This window comes from Pteropus alecto, unplaced genomic scaffold (genome assembly GCF_000325575.1).
Source record: "Pteropus alecto unplaced genomic scaffold, ASM32557v1 scaffold106, whole genome shotgun sequence".
NCBI lineage: Eukaryota > Metazoa > Chordata > Mammalia > Chiroptera > Pteropodidae > Pteropus > Pteropus alecto.
In genome coordinates this window covers 11,224,724-11,244,965 of record NW_006442103.1, presented here as the reverse complement: position 1 = coordinate 11,244,965, position 20,242 = coordinate 11,224,724, and the positions used below count along the sequence as shown (strand labels likewise).

Genomic DNA, 20,242 nt, shown 5'->3' with positions numbered 1-20,242 from the left:
ACGTTGTCCCAAATGGCAAGATTTCATCTTTTCATAGCTGAGTAATATTCCATTGTATATATATATATATGTCGCATCTTTACCAATCATCTGTTGAAGGAGAAAAGAAACAAAACACCAAACTCCTAGGAAGATACAGAGGACAGAAGGCGGCTGCCAGAGGGGAGGAGGGGGAAGGGGATCAACCATGTGGTGATGGAAAGAGACTAGACTTCGGGTGGTGAGAACACAGTAGAGTATATATACATGTCGTATTATAAGGTTGTACACCTGACCTTTATACGATGTTATTCACCAATGTTACCATTCAAAACCTTACGCACCACACACACACACACACACACACACACACTCCGAAAGGAGACAGGATGAGGACCCGAGCCACATCTCTTCTCCCTCCTCAGGAGCCCATACGGCTCCCCTAGGTTCCCTCCGGCTCGTTGGGGAAGTGGAACCGGGAATAGAATGAGGCAACGTGCCCCGTGGGTGGAAGGACAAACACAGCAAAGGATCTGGCACTGGCGAGAGGCTGAAGCAGTTGCAGGGGGAGAGATGGAGGGGCCGGAAAGGTGTGGCGACTCTGAAAACTCTATCCCCATCTGGGGTAAGGTCGCGGCCACCTGGACGGTGCGCCCCCTCAGGGCACCCCCATCCAGTACCCCGGAGGTAGGGGGGTGACTTGGCGAGAAGTCCGCGCGTTTCAGGACTGCGGGGTACGGAAAGGCAAGCTTCCCGGGGCGCCCCACGGAGGGTGGGAGCGAAGTGGCGCCACCCCTCCCGGACTCGCGTCGAGCGCCCTCTGTCACCCCACGGGCTCCCGCGGTGGTTGAGGGACGCGCCGGCCCGCCCAGGTGCGCCGGGGATTGGGCCGAGTCCGGAAGGTGCGCCGCCCCGCCCCGCCCCGGGCGGGTCCCCTCGGCCTCCCCCCGCGTGAAAGCGAAAGTGTCGGGCGCGAGGAGGTCGGGCACCGGGGGGCGGGGCCGTCGCGGACCCGGGAGCCGGCGCGGGGCACTGGAGGGGCCATGGATGGGCTCGGCCGCCGCCTCCGAGCCAGCCTGAGACTGAAGCGCGGCCGTGGGGGTTAGTGCCGGGCTGGGGCGCTGGGGCTCAAGGGCAGCGCGGGGACTGGGGCCAGCACACGAGGCTGACCGCGCCAGGGGCCGGGGAGCGCGGCGCGGGGAGTCGGGATCCGGGAGAAGTCCGCCGGGCATTTGAGAGGACAGGGCAGGGCTCAGGTGAGAGGAGAGAGGCGCAGGTAGGGGTGGACAGGACCAAGTGGGGACGGGGTCGGAGGTCAGATGAGCGGCCAGGCCAGCAGGGGTCAGGAGCAGGCGGCCGGGCAAAGGAAACGGTTGTGGGGCCCCGGTACCACGTGTTATTCCAGTCAGGAAGCTTGCGGTGCAACTGCAGTGTGCCTGGAGCGCCCTCCCGCACCCCGCCTCAGCTCCGGGGTGCCCGCCGCCCCGCCCCGGCCTGCCCCGCTGGGATAGGCCACTTGGCGACTTCCCGCTGCGCCGCAAATAGCCACAGGCCAGAATAACTGGTCTCCCTGACGACGTGCCACCCCCGCCCAAGGGCATCAAAGGGCCCTGGAGTCTGTGGTCACTAGCAGAGCTGGGGTGGCACCTGCTGAGCTGCTTCCTTAGAATGTGTGAACCACGAGACGCACGCCCCCCTACACCCCCACCCGTGGGGTGAGAATAATTCCTCCAGTTCAGGACTGTGGTTATTAGTTCGTAGTCAATATTCAGTCTCTCTCTTAGGAGGGGCTTTGGAAGGAAGACAATTAGAAATTCACTCATTTTATTCATTCAACAAACATTTATTGCTGCTTCTCACTGGCCAGACCTATGGCTGAGTAGCAATACCCCTCAACTGCTTGCCCAGAGGTCCCACCTTCTGAAGAGAAAGCCAGCGGGACAGTAAGCAGGGCTGGTTCCCAGACAGCACACCCGTCCTAACAATGGAAAGTCAAAAAGTTGCGTGAGACCCCTACCCCACCCCAAGCCCCAGAGTTGGGGAGCCCTGGGAGAGAGATCAGTGCTCCTTCTGCCAACAGACCTACCCTCCACCTTCAGCCTTTGCTCTTCTCCCTAAACATGGGGTTCCAGTATCCGGTCATTCCACCCCACCAAGGCAGAGAGGTCAGAGACCATGTGTGGAGGAGACAGAGGCCTGGGACTGTGGGGTGAGGCTGGTGTCCTCTCCTCTCTGGAGAGCCCTGTCCTGGTCTTTCCTGGTCTCGCTCAACCCTGAGGATTCCTTGTGAATTTAAGGGTCTGTTTCCTGCAGCCTGGAGATGACAATCCAGTTGTCTCCACCCACCGTGGCCCCAAACTAGGCTGACGATTGTGCCCGGAGCTTCCCGGACATGGAAGGACTGGAAGATGAGCAGCCAGTATTACCTGTCCTGAGGTCTGGCACCTGTCAGGCCAGGAGAGTGTGCTCTCTTTATACCTTCTGCCTGTCCTCCATGTCCTGGGGAGTCCCTTCCCCTTCTTTGGCCCTTTTGGCTATAGGGCAGTTGCGTGATAGGAGGGGGCGTGTGTGTGTATGTGTGTATTTGCAGGCATAACTTACTCTGGTGGGGAGGTGTGGCAGTGGTCATCCTGGGTTGAGAGCAGCTGAGTTAGAAAAGGAAGGGCCGGCTTTCTACATCAAGGTTCCAGAAACTCCCCTCACCTATATTCTAACCTGTTCTGGGGCTTTCCCCAGGTGGCTGTGGGTGGAGCTTCCTAGTGGAAGAACAAGTGTAACCAGACTCCTGACTTCCTGAGAAAGGGTGGCTCCCTCCTTAATTTAAAACCCAGGATAATAATTCCTTTCTAGGGCACTGGGAATTAAATGAGATGACCTATATGAAATACATGTGTTTGATGGATGTTTTGTCTTCTGCTGATAACCCCCTTTGAAAGGTAGGAGATAGCAATCTTTTTCTGGACTACTTGGGCCTCAATCCAAAAGTGAAGTAACTTTTTTTTTTTGTTTGAGTTTGTGAGTTTTGTTGTTCTCTTGGCTCTCCTGATAAAGCAGGAGGAAATGGGCTGTAAATTGCAACTTAAGGGATTTAGGGAAAGGAATAATTTCCTGAGGTTCTGGAATAGTCAGCGAAAGATTTTGGTCTCAAAGTCCTTTGCAAACAGGAGGCATCCCACATTTGTGGGATGTTTGGTGTGTCCTACTTCCAGAAGGCAGGAGCATGGCATAGAACTCTCATAATTCCCACCCCCAACAGATTCTGTTAGTCCCTGAATTACTCTGTGCCTCAGTTTCCCCACCTGTGTTAGGAAGATGGTTGTTCATCAGGCAGGTGGTGAGGATTGTGCAACAAGTCTGTGCAGGTTGCAAGCAAGGTGTGGTAACAGCTCTGAGTGTTCCGGGTCACTGACTGTTCTCACCATCATAGCATTCGTAACATCCTTATTTACTGTGATGGGGGTTCTCCCCAGGAGTCATGGCTGGGCCACTGAGTGCTGGTTTTTACCAGTCCCACGAAAGCCAGATCTGAAGCTCTAAAGAGCAAGGCAGCCGTTTCCACTATTTTAGTGCCCCACTTTTTTCCAGGGGGCTGCTAATTCTTTGCAGGAGTGGCAAACACTGGCACCAAACCCTGTTGCCTCCTGGCTCCTCGTAGGCACAGCTTCATGGCCAAAGTCCTTCTCTCTTACCCTGTGGTTTCACTCACTCAAGGGTTTATGTGAGAATTTAGGGCTATTCTTTCTCTCTTTCCCCGGCTCCAGACACCACTGGAGCCCCAGAGGCAAGCTGCTTTTCCCTTAGTTTGGGCAGAACTGTTGAACTAGGGGAACAGGGAAAAAAGACTGAGCAGAAATGAGGGTGGAGTGGAGATCACCTGGATGCTTTCCACTGCCACTGAGTGACCCTCAGGCTGCTGATGCAACCAGTCCCCTACTGTAGGCCAGGGAGAATGTCCTGATTCGGTGCTTCCTATTTGCAAGGGGGAGTCTTTGCTGGAGCCCTGGAACTGGTCCCATTGAGAGAAGTCTGTCTTAGGACATTTTGCAGGGGTGAGAGGTACGCCATTGTAATTCTCCTGAAATATCAGGAACTCTCCAGCTCAGAGATGGACTTTGCCCTCTGCTTCACCACCAGGAGAGGAGGCTTTTAGGTTTGCCTTGATTTCCAAGATTCCTTCTTGCTAGAATAATTTCTCCTTTTAGATCATTAATGGGCCAAGTCTACTGATCTTGATCAGGGAAAGCGAAATGTTTGGTCCTGTGCTCTTGCTTGCAGCCCTGAAATCCTGGAAGTCCCAGTGTGTGACAGGTGGCCTTGCAGGGGCTTTTGGCTGCTGTTGAACAGGTTGAGAATTGAAAGGGCAAGAATCAAAGTTACGGGGATGTAAGATCCCTGTCCTGGGCCCAGCCAGGTTCCAGTACCCACAGTCTGATGCTATCAGGCGTTCTTCACTTTCCTGAGGTTGTGAATCAACCTGTTGTATAATCTGCCGCCCAGAATTCAAAGCCCTTAGCCCAGGAGCAGCTGGGCCTTGGAGATGTTTGCTCGTGACCTTTTGTCTCACCACACCCTGGGGCTCTTGGGAGGAGCTGAGGTCTGAGCTGCAGTGCCAGGATGCTGCCTCTGTCACTACGGGCATTCGGCTGCCTTCCTGGGTCCCGTCACATCCTTCTTGCTCAACCATCGGCTGCACAGGATGGAAACTGCTCTCTCTTGTTTGGAAGACAGCGCGGGGCTCGGCTTCATCGAGCTGTGGTTGGACACTGAAGCGGCAGCCCCTTTCTCAGGCTTTCTGTAGCCAGTTCGCGTTGGAGGAAAGGGTAGCGCTCCATGCCCCACAGGCCCGAGAAGAGGGAAGGACCAGTGAGAGGCGGGATGCTCAGGCTGTTCCAGAAATGGGTGCCTCGACTCCGAGCAGGTCTGGACTGGATTACCCACTTCCTTCTTTCCAGGGTCACGCTCATTGATGGGGCTGTTTCTTCCTTGAAATGCTTTTTTTCTCTTCCTTTATATCTTGACTTCCACCTCGTCCCCCACGTGACCGGGCCGGGAGGTTTCCCCTCCGTGGGGGTTGGCGTGGTCACAGCCACATGGCCCTCGTGCCTGTTCTGGTTTCGTGAGCCCAGGTCTGGGCAGGGCACACTGTTTTGGGTACGTCCTGAGCACCCTGTGGGTAGGTGGAGCCTCCGTGGTACCCTGGGGCATAGGGCCTCCCAGGCGGCCTTTCCAGTACATTTCCTTGGCTTCCAGACCAGTGGTTTCTTTTCTCTTCTTTTCTCCCCGTGGTTTCACATCTCCCGGGGCAGGCATGGAAACTGCCCGGTTGGCTCTGGTCCTGTTCCAGGACCTGAGGTGCTGGGCAGGCTCCGGGAAACTCCACGTTGGCGTTGGCAGGGTGGCCTTGAGGTGCGGAAGTTGCCTGGAGCCTCACAGAGGCCACTCAGGGCATGGATCGATGCGATACCGATGGGCCCTGTGCCTCTGTTTCAGGATCTGCCCAGGACAATTCGGAAGAAGCTGCCAAGGAGTCAGAAAGGGCCCAGGAGCACTGTCTGACCAATTTTGCTGGAGGACAGCATTTCTTCGAATACCTCCTCGTTGTCTCCTTAAAAAAACGGCGATCAGGGGAGGATTATGAGCCCACGATCACCTACCAGTTTCCCAAGGTGAGGACTGAAGGCGGGGGCAGGGGGAGACAGGAGATGCCGTGTTTGAGAGGCAGCGGGGTGGGGGTGGTGGGGGTGCCCGCTCAGTCTCCCCGCCTTGCCAGAGTCTGAGTCTAGAGCTGCCCTGAGCCCGCCGCTCCCATTTCCTGCAGGCCTGCCCCGTGTTCTGTTATCACCCACAGAATCTAGGTCTGGCTTCTTTTCTGTGAGATGCTGACCTAGGCTCCCTCGCTGGGAAACTGGGCTAGTTCTTATGTCCCTTTAGGGACCTCCTGGTTATTCCAGATTCCATCCCCAGTCACCCTTCTCTGGAGAGAAGCTTCCTTTGCAGGAATCGCCTCCCTGGGATGGGCGGGAAGGACAGGGTGGCAGGGCTTACAGCTGGTGGCCAGGCTCAGCCTGTGGCTACAGCAAATGTATCAGGCCCCAGTCGGCTCCCATACTGGGCAATGGGGCAGGGACAGGGCTTCCTTCTCACTAATCCTGAGGGGGAGGCAGCTGTGCTGCTTCCCTTCTCTCATGCGGGCCTCACAGGAAGCCGGGTGCTCTGCCTGCCTTTCTGTCTTCAGTGTGGCCCTGGCCCCCTTCCTGACTATGTAGATCCTCAGGAGGCTGAAGTCTAACTCAGGGTCATGTAGACGTGGCCCAGGAGGGGCCGCTTTAGCCTTGGCGGTCGTTCCTTCCAGACCCGGGATGAAATCCCAGTGCAGAGTGACAGGCAGAGGCACCCTTTGACCCCATGCCGGTGGCAAAGCTTTGTCTCAGACTGCTTTAGCGGCTCAGTGGAAGCGTGCCAGCCCTCCAGCCCTCTCCCGCCTGCCCCTACCTGCAGCACCCACGTGTCTCTCCCTGTTCCTTACAGCGGGAGAACCTGCTTCGGGGCCAGCAGGAGGAGGAGGAGCGGCTGCTTAGCGCCATCCCCTTGTTTTGTTTCCCAGATGGGAACGAGTGGGCGCCCCTCACTGAGTATCCCAGGTAACTGCCCACTGCTCACCCCCCTCCCCTCACCCCCGGACGGACTCTGGGACTGGGGGAGAAAGACCAGCGGGAGCCGTGTGGCCCCCTCGCACCTCCTCGCTGGGTGTGCACGCCAGTTCCTCCCCAGCTTTTCTCATGACCTGGAGGGACTCAGTTGATTCATTATCAACATGTTGGCTGGGGGCCCTCGAGGCCAAGGAACTTAGCTAATTGAGTTAACCGGTTCCCTCTGTGCTAGAAAGGATCGGCTCTGGGTTTTGACTCTGTCACTGGCAGACTCTGGACTCAGGAGAAGGCCCTCGGGCTCTGAGAAGGTAACATGGCAAAGTCCCGACAGCACGAGCCCCGCATTTCAACTGCCCGAGTCTGAATTTTGTCTTCACCACTTATGAGTTGAATGACCTTGGACAGAAACACGTTCCCAGCCTCAGATCCTTCATCTTCGAAGTGGGGATAATTGAATCTACCTCAAAAGGTTGTTTTGAGAATGAAATAAGATGAGGCGTTTAGAGCTTGGCACCAATAAGCACTTAATAAATCGCTGGTGTTATTATTCTCACGACTAATCTGCAGCTCCCTTGGCCCTTTGCAGCCCCCTGAGCGCCCCCTGAGGCTGACCGCCTTCCTGGTCTAGAGTCTAGTGAGCAAATGCAAACCTTGTCTGCTCTTCCTCAGGGAGACCTTCTCCTTCGTTCTGACCAATGTGGACGGGAGCAGGAAGATTGGATACTGCAGGCGCCTCTTGGTCTGTGCAGTTCAGAACCGCCCCCTCCTCTCTGCGGCCTTCTCGGCTCCACAGCTGGGCTCACTCAAGCCTCAGCTGCAAAAGCCCAGCCTCCCTGGCAGTGGTGGTTGTAGAGAGCGCACAGCCCAGCACCAGCTGCCATGTTAGTGCCCTCTGCAACCCCGCCAGAACGGGGACACACGCCTCTCCTCGCCCACCCCAGGGACCTCGCTCTCCACGCTTCGGTCTTTGCTCTCCCCAGCTTTCGACAGCTCCCCTCCGAGGGAGCCTCCGACCTGATCCTCTCTGCCTTCTCAATCCAGGCCGTAGTGCCGTGGCCCCGGGAGCCTCCCAGGTCACGGACTGGGATGTAAAGGCTATCCTCGGCTCCCAGGATTCTCGGAGTCACTTTCACAGTGCCCTCCTCCCTCGTCATTTCCTCATCTCTGCCCCCTCTCTTTGCTGACCCCAGTTGGTGGCAGTGCCCGCCGGCGAGCCCACCAGCCCCGTCAAGGCCATCTTCTTTTGACTTTGGTGGTCGCTCTGGCCTCCCTGCTGCCTGTCCCATGAACGGGACCGCTGTCCAGCCAGGCCTTTCTCCACCCAGCCCACTCTTCACCATGAATCCCCAGCCCCAGACACCAGCTTGATGCCCTGTCAGCCCCAGCTGGGTGAAGGTTCTGGGGAGGCTGCAGCGCTGACCGAACCATTGTGTCCCCGCAGCCCGCCGGCCCCGGCCCTCGCCTCCCCAAGGTGTACTGCATCATCAGCTGTGTCGGCTGCTTCGGCTTGTTCTCCAAGGTAGGGGCGGGGCGGGGCGGGATTCCCCAGGTCCCAGGTCTTCCTGGCTGCCCGGGTTTCCTGAGCCCGTGGTGGGGCTTTCCCTTTACAGCCAGTGTCAGCCGAGCCACACATGGGTAAAATGTGGCAGACAGGGTCTTGGGCTCCACTTGGTTTTAGAGAAAAGTGGGAACTGAACCTAAGGTACCGTCTCGGTGTGACTCCAGCCAGGCGGGAAAGCAGCTGGATCAGGACAGGGGGCGGAGCCCAGGTTAGGAATCAGGAGTTTCAGTTTCTTTGTCAAATGCATATAATGGTCCCACACCTTTCTAGCTCATGGGTTGGTGTGAGGTGACCTGTGAGAAAGGCAGAGCTTTGAAGAAATGTGGAGATAATTATTACGCAATGTCGGAGGGGACTCCTTCCAGGGCAGAAGGGAAGGTGAGGGTTCTGGGACTTCTGCTGGAGTTCATCTGCGAGCCAGTACATCTGAGTCAGACTCCGAGAGAGGTCCCTCGGAAGGGATGGGGATTGTCGTGGTGGCCACGAAAAGGGCTTTGGTGTGCTCTGTCCCCAACTCCGGCAGCAGGCCCCTTGGAAGATGAAGGCAGGAAACTCCATCAGCCTTTGCTTGGGGGAAGTGTTCATCTGTGTGGGGCTCTGAGGGACGAAGGCTGCCTCTGGCCTTGGGGAGTCCTCAGTGGAAGTTGGAGGGCAGAGTGGCAGCCAAGAGGCCCAGGCTTCTTGGCTCACACTCCAACCGGCACGAGTGACCATGGACCATCATGGATGATGGGTTTACTCTGGGATGACTCTGTGGGGCAGGTAGTTTATGCTGATGTTTGGAGAAGAGAAGAACATGGATTGGTGGGGAGAGGGTGAAGAGAAGGCTAGGGAAAAGCAGGAGATAAGCAGCAGACCGGTCTCAGGAGATAAGCAGCAGACCGGAAGGAGAGAACCAGCTGGTGGAGGGGCTAGAAGTCACGTGAGGACTGGCTGGACCCATGCAGAGCCTCACACACGGGGTCTCTGCCCCTCGCCCAGCGGCTTCTCTTTGTGCCATGCCTCCTGTGGTCCTTTTCCGTGCAGATCCTGGATGAAGTGGAGAAGAGACACCAGATCTCCATGGCAGTCATTTACCCGTTCATGCAGGGCCTCCGAGAGGCGGCCTTTCCCGCTCCTGGGAAGACTGTCACCCTTAAGAGCTTCATCCCCGACTCAGGCACTGAGGTGGGTTAGCAAAACGGGGGAGACACTCCCTGGCTGGAAGAGGCAGGCTTCTTATCAGCCCTTCGATTCACTGAGTTAACATATGGGGAAACTGAGTCGGGCAGGGGCTGGATCTTGGCTTGAATTACTGGCGGAGCTGAAAATCAGACCCCAAATCTTCTGATCCTCCCAACCTGATGTTTACAGGGACCTAGTCACTGTTCAAACCACCAAGACTTGTATTTATAATAAATAAACCATGTAGGCTAAGGTTCCTGGTGCTAGAAGGGACTTTGCCTCCAGCCCCCAAACTGCCACTTGCCCCCACACCCCACCCTCATCCTCCTGTGGCTGTCCACATCAGTACTGTGGCCTCCACCTGTCTCTTTCTTATCACTCATCCACCCTGAGTCCCCACCCATGCCTCATGGGGATGCTATTGTTTTAAGGCACTGAGCAGACAAAGCAGCAAGTAGAACATTGTTTTAAGAATTCCAGTGCTGACCCCCGGTCCTCTGGAGAATCCGTGTCCCTCTGAACCTTGGCTCCCCCATATAAAAATCCGGGGAGGGGCTGGGCCTTTTCACTTACTCAAAAGATAAGTATGGAATGTTCGCTAGGCGCCAAGCTTGACTATTTTCTGGATATGAAGTGGTGAATAAAAGGAACATGGTCCCTGACGTCATGGAGCTAAAAGTCTAGTGGGGGAAACAGACGTGAAATAAGCAAACAAACAGATAAATATATAATTAAAAGTCGAATGATCGTGACGAAAGGGGAAAAAAATCGTACGCTGCGTGAGAAATGGCAGAAAACACCTACAGTGCCAGGTGACCAGAGAAGGCCTCGGAGACTGGCATGAGGACGAGAGCCAAGGGGAAGAGCGCCCCGTGGAGGCCTCGCCAGCCGAGGACCTCGGGCCGGGGAGAGTGCGCGCGCTGGGGGCCAGGAAGGAGGCGGCGTGGGGAGGGAGGTGGAGTGGGCTCCGCGAGGGCAGCGAGGGAGGCAGGACGTTGCGGCTTATGCCGGGATGACAACATCGGTGTTATCCCCAAACGAAAGGAAACCGAGGTTGGGTGTTTAGCAGGGGAGAGACGGGATCAGATTTACTCCTGTGGGGAGAACGGAGCGGAGGCCGGCAGAGTCCCGGCACTCGGGTCTGTGTGCTGCCTCTGTGGTGACACCCTCTCTCTCTGGTTTCCCCACAGTTCATCTCGCTGACACGGCCCCTGGACTCCCACCTAGAACACGTGGATTTTAATTCTCTGTTGCAGTGTCTCAGTCTCGAACAGATTGTTCAGATCTTTGCCTCCGCAGTGCTGGAGAGAAGACTCATCTTCCTGGCTGAAGATCTCAGGTGGGTCCAGTCGCTGAGCAGCCGACCTGGACTGACTGGCTTCCCTGGGTACAACGGGACAGCTGGAGGGTCCTTGAAGGAAATCAGGCTGTAGGACCCGTGTCCTCGCCCTCCCACCTCTGGGTCTCGGTCTGCGCTAAACCTCTCAAGGAAGCTGTTCCGGCTCCCCTGCTTCTGCCTCTCAACGTGATTGCTGCCTAAGGTCGAGGAAGGTTTCTGATTTAGCTCTGAGAAGGGTATGATGTGATCCCGGGACAGCCCAGGCCGAGAAGTCAGGGCAGATGCTGATAGGATTCTGCTCGTGCAAGGCTGAGGGAGGGAGAGAGGGCGAGGACAGGGCAGGAAGGAGTATAATGGTATGGAGGTCAAGCCCATCATCCTTAATGGCAAACACATCTCATCTATCCACTTACTCATTCAACAAACATTTATCGTGTGTCAGCTGTTTGCCAAGCATCGGGAAGATATAGACAAACAAGACATAGTCTTTGACCTCAGGGGCTGCAGAATTCTGCAGTGGTTGAAAGCATCGGTGTTGAAATGAGCGGAATGAGGCTCGAGTCCTGACCTTCCATCTTTCCTTACGTGGTTCCCCTTAGGTTAGTTTCTTAACTTCTTGAAGTCATGCTCCCCTTATCTGTAAAATGGAGAAATGTATTGCATCGACCTCATAAGAGTGTGGTGAGGATTAAATGAAATAATGCACCTTTGGCACTTAGCACCCTACCAGGCAGTCTTGGTAAGCGCTAGGTTGTTCTTTATAAGATGTTCACAGCTGAGTTGATCCCTGTGTGTAGCTGTCATGTCTTGGTCTCTACCTCTTAGAGACTTCGAATCTGAGAAAGTCAGAGGGAGATGATACGTGATAAAATGAGAGAAGGAAAAAAATATCCGAACAGTGGGAGGTTGGCCTTCTAGTCACGTCCGGGGGAGGGAGAAAGCCAATATTGGGCTGACAACCTTGGTTCTGTATCTTAGGGAAGAGGAAGAAAAGGCTGTAGGGCAACCGAATGTTAGGCCAGAGGGTCAGGTGAATGCTGTGGGTTTTAGAGGAAAGGAAGCTTGGGCAGGCAGTGGGCTCTGTGGGTTGAAAATTCTATAAAACCAGTGGCAACAAATAGGCTAATCGTGGAGGGAAGTGGTGTAAGCTTTTGCTCTGGGAAGAGCTCCTCCACTCCCAGCCCTGCAGGGAAATGAGAAGCTCCTGTGTGTCGAGAGCTAGGATTCTGGGCCTTTCCCCTAACATCGGCGCTTTGAAAGTGAAGGCGGCTCCAGGTGTCAGCTGGTCGGGACATGGGCAGAGGCTGGCAGGACTTACCTCTCAGGCATTAGCATTCTCTAGGGAGATCCCTCCACTCCCCACTTCCTTCCCAGATGGAGTTTATCAGATCTCCGAATTGCTGGCAGGGAGGGGACTTCCAGTCAGCCTAGGCCTTGGCTAGACTCTCAGAGGCTCGATGTTTCCCACTCAGGAAGCGCTAGCTTGATACCGAGAATTGGAACAAGGTTTCCGCATGTGTTTTCACTGGCCTTGGTCTGGGGGCAGCCTGGAGAAATGAAGAGCAGGGGACGCTCGTGGAGAACAGAGAAGACAGAGAGAAGGGTCGTGCTGCTGTGCAGGGGGGAGGAGCTGGGCCAGAGCTGGGACTGAGGCGAGGGTCACACCGGGGATGCCTCACTGGAAATGGGAGAGGAGGCACCTCCGTGGGACTTTCCGGGTAGGAATTGCTGGGCAGGGGTTCCTGGAATCCAGGAATTTCCCAAGCAAACTCAGGCGCCAACCTGGTAACTTTTAACCTCTCATGGCCAGAGGGAGCCGTGAGATGTAAAGACTGGGCAGGAGGGTGGATAGACATAAGGAGAAAAACGGTTCGCCTGTCTGCTGCGCCCAGTGTTTACGGGCTGGTCTCCTTGACTACACCGTGAGTTCCTTAAGCAGGGTCAGCATCTTCCTCTGCCTCGTATCCACATCCTTAGCGCCGAGGTGCGCATACAGGAGCGCAACCGATAATCGGTTTCAGCGAAGGCATTTCTTCTTTCCTCCTCTCTTCGGAGCCACTTTTATTTTTGTCCGCTAGTGAGTTGAGATGACTGACTGGGTAAGGAAGATCAAATAGAGGCCCCATCCTTGATGAGAGGAACCGCAGCCTCTGCTGGTTTCTGCCCCTCCCCTCCCAGCCGCTAGAAGTCACAAGCTCTGTGACCAGCGTGGCTCCCAGACTTGAGTGTGCATCTGCACAGGAAGCAGTCACAGCAGCTGCCGTTGGTGGTGGGCAGGCGGGGTGCAGGGCTGGGGGCGCGGGGAGGCCGCTCTGACTCTCGTTCTCGGTGCTCTGTCCCCAGCACCCTGTCTCAGTGCATCCACGCTGCTGCTGCGCTGCTCTACCCCTTCAGCTGGGCGCACACCTACATCCCCGTCGTCCCCGAGAGCCTGCTGGCCACGGTCTGCTGCCCCACCCCCTTCATGGTTGGAGTGCAGATGCGCTTTCTGCAGGAGGTCACGGAGAGCCCCATGGAGGAGGTAAGACGCAGCGAGAGGAAGGCAGAGTGTGGAGCCAGGCAGACCTGGATCTGGCCCCCAGCTCTGCTGCTAACAGCTGTGTGATCTGGGTCAAGCTGCTTACCTCTTTAAGCCCGAGCTGCTTCGTCTGTAAAATGGGGATGACAGTGTTCCGTTCCTAAGGATTCTAGGGGGAGTCGCCTGCTGCATGAAGATCCTCGCCTGGTGCCTGACACAGAGCCGATGCTCAGTGAGTGTCAGCTCCCTCCTCCTGAGCATTTTCCTTTTGGAGCAGCACCTAGCTTATGTGGGGGTCATCCAACTGTCCTAGGCCAGTCAGCCCCTATGGGCAGGCTCTGGGGCCTCCCATATCTCATCTGAATGAATAAGCACAACTGGTCTATACAGCACACACCCCACTGGAATTCATTCTCATTCCTTGGCCGTGAGCTAACTAAGGTAGCTCTCTTGAAAAGTAGGAGCCTTGAAAATGCAGATTTTTGCAGCAAGAGTCATCTTTCTGATTAGCTCAGAGCTCAGCTGACAATTGAGGACACAGCCCTTTGATTCTGTCAGCTTATTTCCTGACAGTGCCGCAGACACACCAAAGGGCCCAGTGGTGAAAATGGGTGTTCATAGCATAAATCTTATCTCCAGTGTTGGAAGAACAACTCAAAACATGTGCTCTGCTTAGAGCTGTCAGTAGGAACTTTCAAGAGACAGCACATTACTATAATCTCAAGCGAGAAGAGCTACTTAGAGATGTATTTCTGGACTGGTTAACCACTGACACCCTCTGTGCAGAGAAGGACCACCCAAGGGGGGAGGCTAGCAGTAAACTACTAAAGAGGCATGGAACCAGCCCTCATGGCAGGATTTCCCCATTTACATAAGAAATAACTGAGGTCCCGGGAATTCGGCATTTCCGAGGCCACACAGGCAGTGGTGGAACCCGGCAGAGGGAGCAGCTCAATCCTCATTACACAGCACTGTTGGAGAGGAAGGTGTGTCCCTTCCTGCGTCCTGGCCTTCCCAGCCCTCCTCAGAATCACTGAGTACACACGCCCTTTGAACGAGCCTTCGCCTCATGACTAACTGGGGCAGAGTATCAGCCCCCGTGTTTAGCAATAAGACTTAAAACGTCCCTACCCTAGAAGTTGTGAAACTTCCTGACGCTGTAGCTCCAGCTCCTCGGAAGCTGTGGCTCCTCCCGCTGCCGATGGCCAGGCAGGAAGACACCCCAAGGCCAGCAGCCTGCAGCTCCTGCCATACAAGAGTCCTGGCCCGTCTTCTTCTTCAGCGGCTGCTCTGTGAAAGGGGCGGGGCACGAGGCAGGGCAGGCGTGGGGGGTGCCCTGACTCCCCGTATATGCTCTAGAAGGGATTCCTTGATAAACAGCAATGTACCCCAACACGAGAAAGATTTTGGGCAACGACTTAACATAACAGTTCTTCTCACACACACTCTTACCTCCCAACCCCCAAGTGAACAGCCGTCCCTGAGTGAAGGCATCTGAGCCAACGTATGCAAGTGGTTTCAGGCCTGGACTAGTTCAACTTTTCTCCCTTGACGGATAATTACAGTGCCTGCTCTGTCTTTTGGCACACTTTCCAGTTCCCTCTCTTTCCTTTTATGTGGAAGAAGAGAACATGGAAAGATCATTCACGCTATAGTCAAGACCAAGAGTCCAAACTGAAAACAGGAGCCCAGCCAGCGTTTCAGTGACCAACACAGGTTCTGCGAACGGTCGAGCACACGCCTGCCCTGCTCAGCGGCGGCTGCACTTGGCTCCCCCTGAATGTTATCCTTTAGAAATGAGGACCAGCGTCAGTCCCTCGGTTTTCAGAAGCTCCAAATCCAAATTTTACATGCAACTTTCCAATTTAAATATTGGAAACTAATTCCATTATTTAAAAATGCTCTAAGGATCGAAGAAACAGACCTGCAGGTTGGATGCCAACCAGCAGAATGCCTGTTTGTAGCCTCTGGTATAGACTGAAGGCCCCTCAGGCAGGGAGGGAGCTGGTACTGGAACTCGGGGTGCCCAGGTTCCAGCCCCGTGCCTGTCTCACCTGTAGCCTGGAGACACATGGTCTCCTCACCGCCTTCCCTTCCCTCTTCCTGTTGACTCTGGGCTCATTTCCTTCTCTTGCTCTTTCCTGTGTGAAGGCCCAAAGCTGAGGGAGTTTTTAGACTAGAACTCCAGGCAGCTGCACATAAAGCTGTTGCAAGCATGAAGATGTCTACTCCTGTCCTAAAGTTGACTAGAGGGCGGAAGTCGAAGGCGGGTACAGGGAGTGCCACCTTGGGGATGCGCATTCTGGGCTTGGAGGCTGGCTCTGCTATTTGTAGTATGGTTCTTGGATGCTTCAAGTCGAACTAAGTCCAGGAACTAGCAGTATGAACTCAAGCAACTTCTTTGAGTCTGTCTCCTCACCTGCAAAATAGGGATAGTGCCTGCCTCTACGGGGGCTGTTGGGAGGATTAAGTAAGTGTGCAAAACAATGATCGCGTGCGCCATGTACGAGTTCCATGTATAGAAGCAATTACTCTACTCGGTGTTGAGTTGAGGGAGTGACTGGCCATGTGTTCCCCTTCTACCTTACCCCCCTCCCTTATCCTCCTTCTTACACACTCATACCCTTTCCCTAGAAAGGGAACTGAGATTTCCAAAGAGAGGAATGGTGAGAAAGGAGTGTTAGATAGGAAATGAGAATTAAAGATGCTGATTTTGTGTTGCTACTTGGGCAGAAAGGTACAGCTGCAGGCAGAAATGGAGGTGGTAAGTCCTCTTGAGGTCTGTGAAGCAAGGGAAGGTGACAAAGACACTCTGTGTTTATTTCAGGTCCTGTTGGTGAATCTTCGTGAAGGAACCTTCTTAATGTCAGTGAGTATCTGGGTTCAGAGCCCCCTGCAGGCCCACCATCAACTCAGTCACTCTAGTTTCATCCATGTTCCACTTATGTCAACGAGCTTAAGTACTTTTGCTGAGTGAAAACTCATGCCACCAAGACCTATCCTTGCTCAAGGAGCTCTGTACAAACCAGGACACAGATGACTTCACAACAAGGCAATCAGTGTTGGTGCCTTTACAGCAAGGGTATAAACCGGGAGCCGCAGGGGTAGAGACGAGACTTGCTGATGCTTCAAGTCGAACTAAGTCCAAGAACCAGCTTCGGCTGTTTCTCTCCTATGTGGCTGATTATTAATTTGGGGGTGGCATAGGGGTGCGGAATGCATGCCTTTCTCCTCTATCACGGCCTTCACACCTCCTCGCTGACTGCTTGACCTCTGGCCTCTGTCCTCTCCTAGGTTGGTGATGAAAAAGACATCTTACCACCCAAGCTTCAAGATGACATCTTAGATGCTCTTGGTCAGGGGATCAATGACTTGCAGAGTAAGTCCCAGGACCCTCTTATTTTGGGTTTCCCCTTGAGGGCATGATTCCCAGCCATTCCCTTCCCGAACAAAAATGGACCCACTTGGCAGGCCTGGGCCGGTCTCAGACCTAGATTCTAGGGCAAGTCTGAGCATGAGATTTAATTCTTCCTAAGCAATGGAGGAGAACCCATACCCAGTCTCCCGTTTTAATGAGTCGGTTAGTAATGATGAAGCCTACCCCATCCCCTTCCCCAGAGCATTCAGCCTGCAATCATGGCCACTTGGAGGGAGGTAAGAGTGGGTAGTTTCATCCTGCTGCTCTCTGAGTTGGCCTCTATATGTCTCCTGCAGCTTCAGAACAAATCAACGAGCACGTTTCAGGCCCTTTTGTGCAGTTCTTTGTCAAGACTGTGGGTCACTATGCTTCCTATATCAAACGGGAAGCAAATGGGCAAGGCCACTTCCAAGAACGGGCCTTCTATAAGGCTCTGAACTCCAAGGCCAACCGCCGATTCGTGAAGAAGTTTGTAAAGACACAGCTCTTCTCCCTTTTCATCCAGGAAGCTGAGAAGAGCAAGAACCCTCCTGCAGGTACGCAGTGACGACCCCTAAGCCCGGAGAGGGCCAGTGCGCCCCAGGTCAGGCGTGGCGCTGGGATGAGGAGGGAAGGAAGGAGCATCTCCTTCTAGAGGCCCGCGAAAGAGCCATGATCTTACTAGTGGGGCTGAAATAAGCTGAAGCCTAAGAAAATGCCCTCTGGCCTGACATTTCGTAGAAGTTGCTCTGTTCATTAGCCAGCCAGAGGCCCGGTGCTCTTCAAGTCTAGCTGATTCCTATGCTTTGTCTGTAGGCCCCTTTTTGGGCCATATTAAATACTTGGATTACCAGAGGCCTGTGAGGGCATGGGACCCCCAGGAGGAATGTGGGTGTAGCAAGGAGAGCACGGGGAGCAGACAGGACACTTCTGACCCTCATTCCTGAGCTCATCTTACTTGTCCTGGCCAGGTTCAATGCCTCTAAACCTGTATCTGAACCCACAGGCTACTTCCAACAGAAAATACTTGAATATGAGGAGCAGAAGAAACAGAAGAAATCAAGGGAAAAGACTGTGAAATAAGAGCTGTGGCGCGCAGGAGTGATTGGACCTACACGCCAGTTTTGGACTTGTCCCCTGCCGGCACGGCAGGAGCAGCGAAGCTCCACAGCCTTCTTCCAAGTCCTGGTAACCAGGTCTTGCTTCGAGCCGGTGTCTTGAGTCTGGGATCCTTGGAATCAGCTATCTCAAGATTTGAAAAGGCTCTGACCTCTGTACCCACAGAGCTGGGCACAAAACTGCATTTTCTGCAGAGGTGACACAAAGCACGAAACAGTAGCATAGGTGTTGCAGAGACTTAGAAGTTGTTCTAACTGCCTTGTTCCAGGAACCACTATGACCAAATCCTCAACGGAGAAAGTGGCTGTGACCCAAAGGCTCAGGCTGTCCACATGAAAAACAGAGAGGCCTGTGGACATGAGGATGAGAATAAAGGTGAACTCTTCTTGTTGTGGGTAATGTGTATCTTTGGTTTCCACCATGGGAGGTGGTGGCAGAACAAGGAAGACAAGGAATGCAGATGGGAGAATAAACTGGACTAGAAGTAGAGGACCTGGTCCTACCGGCCCAGAACTCTGGGGCTGTTTTGAGTGGCAGAATTATAGGGGTCAGCAGCTCCGCTTCTCACAGGAAGGACAAGGGATACTGGTCCTAGCAGCAACAACAATGGGGACAGGACAGCGGTTGTTGGTTCTAGTCCGGTGAGCTTTCCAGACTCCTGAGAGGAAAGGCTGCTAGCCGCAATGCAGCATGCACAGGCTCGGGAAACTTAAGGGTAGGAACTCAGTGACGGAAGGCAGTGAAGAACACCACACTGCTTCCATAAACAGGCCTGTCTACCCACCACTTCCGGTTTGGAACCTTCTGTTTTAGAGATCTGCTTCCTACTTTGTTATTTTGAGAAGCCCAGTTCAACTCTTTGTTAAAGGTGAAGGGATCCCTGCACAGACAATTCTCCCTTTGAGAAAAGAGAATCCCAATCTGAAGTCCAAAGGGGCTTAGTGGTCACCTAGTCCATCTTCCCTCTGCACCTCCACCGACAGCTTCTGTTTAAACGCTGTAGGAGACAGGAAACTTTTGGCATCTTGTCTTTCAAACATTCCATCTTATTAATGTGTGTGTCAATGTGATCCTCAGAGGCCCCTGAATCTTATACAAAGAATACAAATGTTTTAAAAGTGTGAGACAGGGGTCCGGGGTTACCAAATTGACATGAAAGCCAATGAGATTTGATTTGGGGGCACAGAAACTTACTGCAAGTGGCATGTGTTCCACTGTCCCCACATGCCACCCATAACTATGCCACAATTGTTCACAGCTTCTGAGAGTCATTGAATCTTTTTAGGTAGTTTATGGCAATGTTTTCTAAACCTAGTTGTCCCTTAAAAGGTTTTAGAACAAGGACGGAATCCTGGGAAGCTTATGAAAATACTTTCTGAGGCCCCTCCCAAACTTACCAAATCATCTCTAGAGACAGGACCTGGGAACTTGTATTTTAAAGCTTCTTAAGGTGATCTTGATACCTAACCAGGTATATGATCACAAGAAGAATCATGGCCAGTTGAGGTTTACTATAAATGTACCCTTAATATGACACTGATGGTATCTAGAGCTGAGGGAAGCACACGCCAAAGATGTGAGTGTTTTCCAGATTCAATCTGTGCTGGAAAAGATTCTAGCATCTCAGTTTACGGCTTTTGCCCACTAAAACCTAGTATGGTATAGGAAAGAACACTGGACCAGGATTCAGAAGATCCAGATTCTGGTCCCCATTCAAAAATGTAACAACTGTGGGACACTGGCGTGCTTTGTCCTAGCTTTCAAAAGTTGGTCTGCCCTAGCCTTTTCCTGTATGTACTTCTCCACCTACCCCAGATTCTGGAGAAGTTGCTAGCAAGCAAAGATAATGAGAGATTGCCCTTCTTGCTATAGTGTAGCGAAGAAATTAAACATTTCACTGTTCACTGCTAATCCAGATTACATGGGATTGATGGGACCCCAAGTGCAAGAAAGCAGAGCTCCGGCTGCCAGGCGAGGCAATCAGCTATTGTTTATCCATGATTTTGGAAACGGGGCATAAATAAAAATAACAAAATACTTCATTTCAGCCAATAGTTTAAGCCTTTTCTGCTGTCTCCCTTCTTCATTCAAGCAGCTGAACTATCTACATACAATGAAGGAGATCTGGTTTATAGTTACTGAGGAAAGCTGGTTCTCATTTCAAAGTGTAGTACAGTGCATCTTCACTTAACATCGATAGATTCTGCAACTTTAAGCAAAACGATGTATGAGGAAACCAATTTTACCAAAGGCCAATTGATATCAGCAAGAGTTATGTCCCTACGACACCTCGTCAACGTTATCATGAAACAACACTGAGCGGAACGACATTATCCAAGGACCCGCTGCATAAACACTGAGGACCCAGAAAAGGAGAATGCAGGCTTTCGGTAATTTCCCAGAGGCCCAGGCTTCTCGTACTGAAAATCTGGGGCAAGGGTTTGAGATTCCTAAAAGGCTCAGAATCTCAAGAGTGGCAACTACAGCAAAAAAACTTATCAAGGGAAAAAGATCA

General features: G+C 53.5%; 1 protein-coding gene and 1 long non-coding RNA gene across 8 annotated transcripts; one reads left to right on the top strand and one right to left on the bottom strand.

The window, feature by feature from the left end:
* The first annotated feature begins 874 nt into the window (after window positions 1-874).
* DENND2D (DENN domain containing 2D) lies at window positions 875-19,781 on the top strand. 6 transcript variants are annotated; one of them, XM_025052225.1, is made up of 13 exons: window positions 875-1,080; window positions 4,767-4,897; window positions 5,470-5,645; window positions 6,508-6,620; window positions 7,299-7,368; window positions 8,071-8,148; window positions 9,217-9,357; window positions 10,545-10,693; window positions 13,037-13,214; window positions 16,039-16,080; window positions 16,506-16,590; window positions 16,926-17,165; window positions 17,615-19,781. In XM_025052225.1, the coding sequence occupies exons 2-13, from the start codon at window positions 4,810-4,812 to the stop codon at window positions 17,689-17,691; spliced, it is 1,437 nt and encodes a 478-aa protein (XP_024907993.1). In that variant the 5' UTR covers window positions 875-1,080; window positions 4,767-4,809; the 3' UTR covers window positions 17,692-19,781. The 6 variants fall into 6 exon arrangements, with proteins under 6 accessions (XP_024907993.1, XP_006919694.1, XP_024907992.1 ...); XM_025052224.1 differs by having other exon boundaries at window positions 1,032-1,080; window positions 2,830-4,897; XM_006919632.3 differs by lacking the exon at window positions 4,767-4,897 and having other exon boundaries at window positions 879-1,080.
* Window positions 10,702-16,030, bottom strand: LOC107196240. Of its 2 annotated transcripts, none has more exons than XR_003048654.1 (4): window positions 13,318-16,030; window positions 12,012-12,788; window positions 11,421-11,529; window positions 10,702-11,330 (listed from the first exon to the last, which is right to left on the bottom strand). It is a non-coding gene; the product is annotated as an uncharacterized LOC107196240 (long non-coding RNA). The 2 variants fall into 2 exon arrangements; XR_001517617.2 differs by having other exon boundaries at window positions 12,012-12,240.
* Window positions 19,782-20,242: the final 461 nt, after the last annotated feature.

Bases quoted from the DNA above. Each gene is read 5' to 3' on its own strand.
- DENND2D (XM_025052225.1), top strand. From the start codon at position 4,810: ATGCCCCACAGGCCCGAGAAGAGGGAAGGACCAGTGAGAGGCGGGATG. The intron at 6,621-7,298 runs GTAACTGCCCAC...GCTCTTCCTCAG, and splicing joins CCCCTCACTGAGTATCCCAG to GGAGACCTTCTCCTTCGTTC. The intron at 17,166-17,614 runs GTACGCAGTGAC...CTGAACCCACAG, and splicing joins GAGCAAGAACCCTCCTGCAG to GCTACTTCCAACAGAAAATA.